This window comes from Poecilia formosa, unplaced genomic scaffold, assembly GCF_000485575.1.
Source record: "Poecilia formosa unplaced genomic scaffold, Poecilia_formosa-5.1.2 Scaffold1462, whole genome shotgun sequence".
Classification (NCBI taxonomy): domain Eukaryota; kingdom Metazoa; phylum Chordata; class Actinopteri; order Cyprinodontiformes; family Poeciliidae; genus Poecilia; species Poecilia formosa.
The window spans coordinates 8089-9803 of NW_006801401.1; the positions used below are offsets into that span (position 1 = coordinate 8089).

The window sequence follows — 1715 nt, forward strand, 5'->3', positions numbered from 1 at the left end:
ATTATAATTATAATTCATCTATGGATCAGCGTAGTGAAACATCTCTGGAGGGTTTCATGAACAGAGTTATGTCTAAATCCTTCAGCAGTAAAAATGGCCACCTGGATCTGTTTGTTCGTTTCCTTCATGGTCTCACTCTGGAGTCCAACCAGAGTCTGTTAGGAGGCCTGCTGGGTCAGACAGAGAACCATCCAGAAACCATCCAGAGAATCATCAACAATCTGAAGGAGATGAACTCTGATGAAATCTCTCCTGACAGAAGCATCAACATCCTCCACTGTCTGGTGGAGATGAACGACGTCTCAGTGTTTCAGGAGATCCAGCAGCTCCTGGAATCAGGGAAGGAGCTCTCAGAGATCCAGTGTTCAACTCTGGCCTTCATGCTGCAGATGTCAGAGGTTCTGGATGAGTTGGACCTGGAGAAGTACAACACATCAGAATCGGGACGACTGAGACTGGTTCCAGCTGTGAGGAACTGCAGAAAGGCTCGGTGAGTCCAGACTAGTGATAACAGAGTTACTTTGAAAAAGTTACTTTAATCGGATTACTGATTACTCCTTGAAAAAGTAACTTAGTTATATTACTGATTACCTGATTTGGAAAGTAACTAAGTTACATTAAAAGTAACGTTTTTAGTTACTTTCAGCTGCTGCTAACAACAACGCTCCACCACCTGTGAAAGTTACATTAAGCTTTGCCAAAACTTAACTACAAGTTATTTTATAATAGTAACATCAACAATGTGTCTCCACTTATAGGGTTGAACTGAAGGGTAGATTGTTAAATGGTTACAACAACATAAAAAACTGTAGTAATCTTTGTGTGTTTCTATATTGTCTGAAAACTCTAAATAGTATTTTAACTTGACATTAACAAAGACACAGCAGGACGGGTCATCTGGGAAATGATGGACAGGGAGAGTCTGACTAAAACTAACTGGAAGTCAGACAAATTCTGGGGTTTATTATGTGTTTCTGCTTATTTCCAAACCCAAATGAGAAACTTCACGTTCAGAAACAAACCCAAAAAACTGCAACCAGCGACACATTAAATTTGCAAGTGACTTTAGAAAAAACAAGCCCAGGGTCAATTATAATAATCAGACTTGGTGACAGAAACTCAATAGTTCCTGATTTTCCATCAACTAAATGTTCATCTCCCTCCATTGTTTACGTTTGTGTTGCTGCTGATCCTGTTGCATAGAAACGGCCGTCGCTCCCCAAGACACCTAGAAGTATCTTTAGTCTGATTACTGGATTTATAAAAGCAACATTACTGAAAGAAGTGGTCCAGATGTCTTCATGGTATTTATTTACACAATGAATGTTGTGTGAATGCAGCATTCATTGTTTCCATTGTTGCTCTGTTTCGTCTTCGTAGATCGAATTGCTTCTGGTCGTTTTTGGCCTTTACTTCCTTCATTCTTTGGACGATTTCAATAATCTAAACATTCAGCTGCTCCAGGACAGCATTGCTGCAGCTTTTAATGTTTAGAGGTTTTTAAAAATATTCCACTTTTTATCAGTCTTCATGTATTGAATTCTATAAAACAGTTTTTTCTGACAGATCCAATCAATCAGAGACATATTTTTAACTTTCGCTCATTGGGCCGCTTCCCCATAATTCACATCTTTGGATTTTTGGCTCTTTTTTTATAAAATCTCTAATTAGGTTTGATGGAAACTTGGACCATTAAAATAAACTCCTGCATCAAA

General features: G+C 38.6%; 1 protein-coding gene across 1 annotated transcript in view; it reads left to right on the top strand.

The window, feature by feature from the left end:
* Positions 1–6: 6 nt before the first annotated feature.
* The window catches only part of LOC103132883 (protein NLRC3-like), a 3282-nt gene continuing 1573 nt past the window's right edge, over positions 7–1715 (top strand). Inside the window, exon 1 of the mRNA XM_007544655.2 lies at positions 7–490. Within this exon, the coding sequence (XP_007544717.1) occupies positions 21–490 (470 nt within the window). The 5' untranslated portion in view covers positions 7–20. The remainder of the gene's footprint in view (positions 491–1715) is intronic.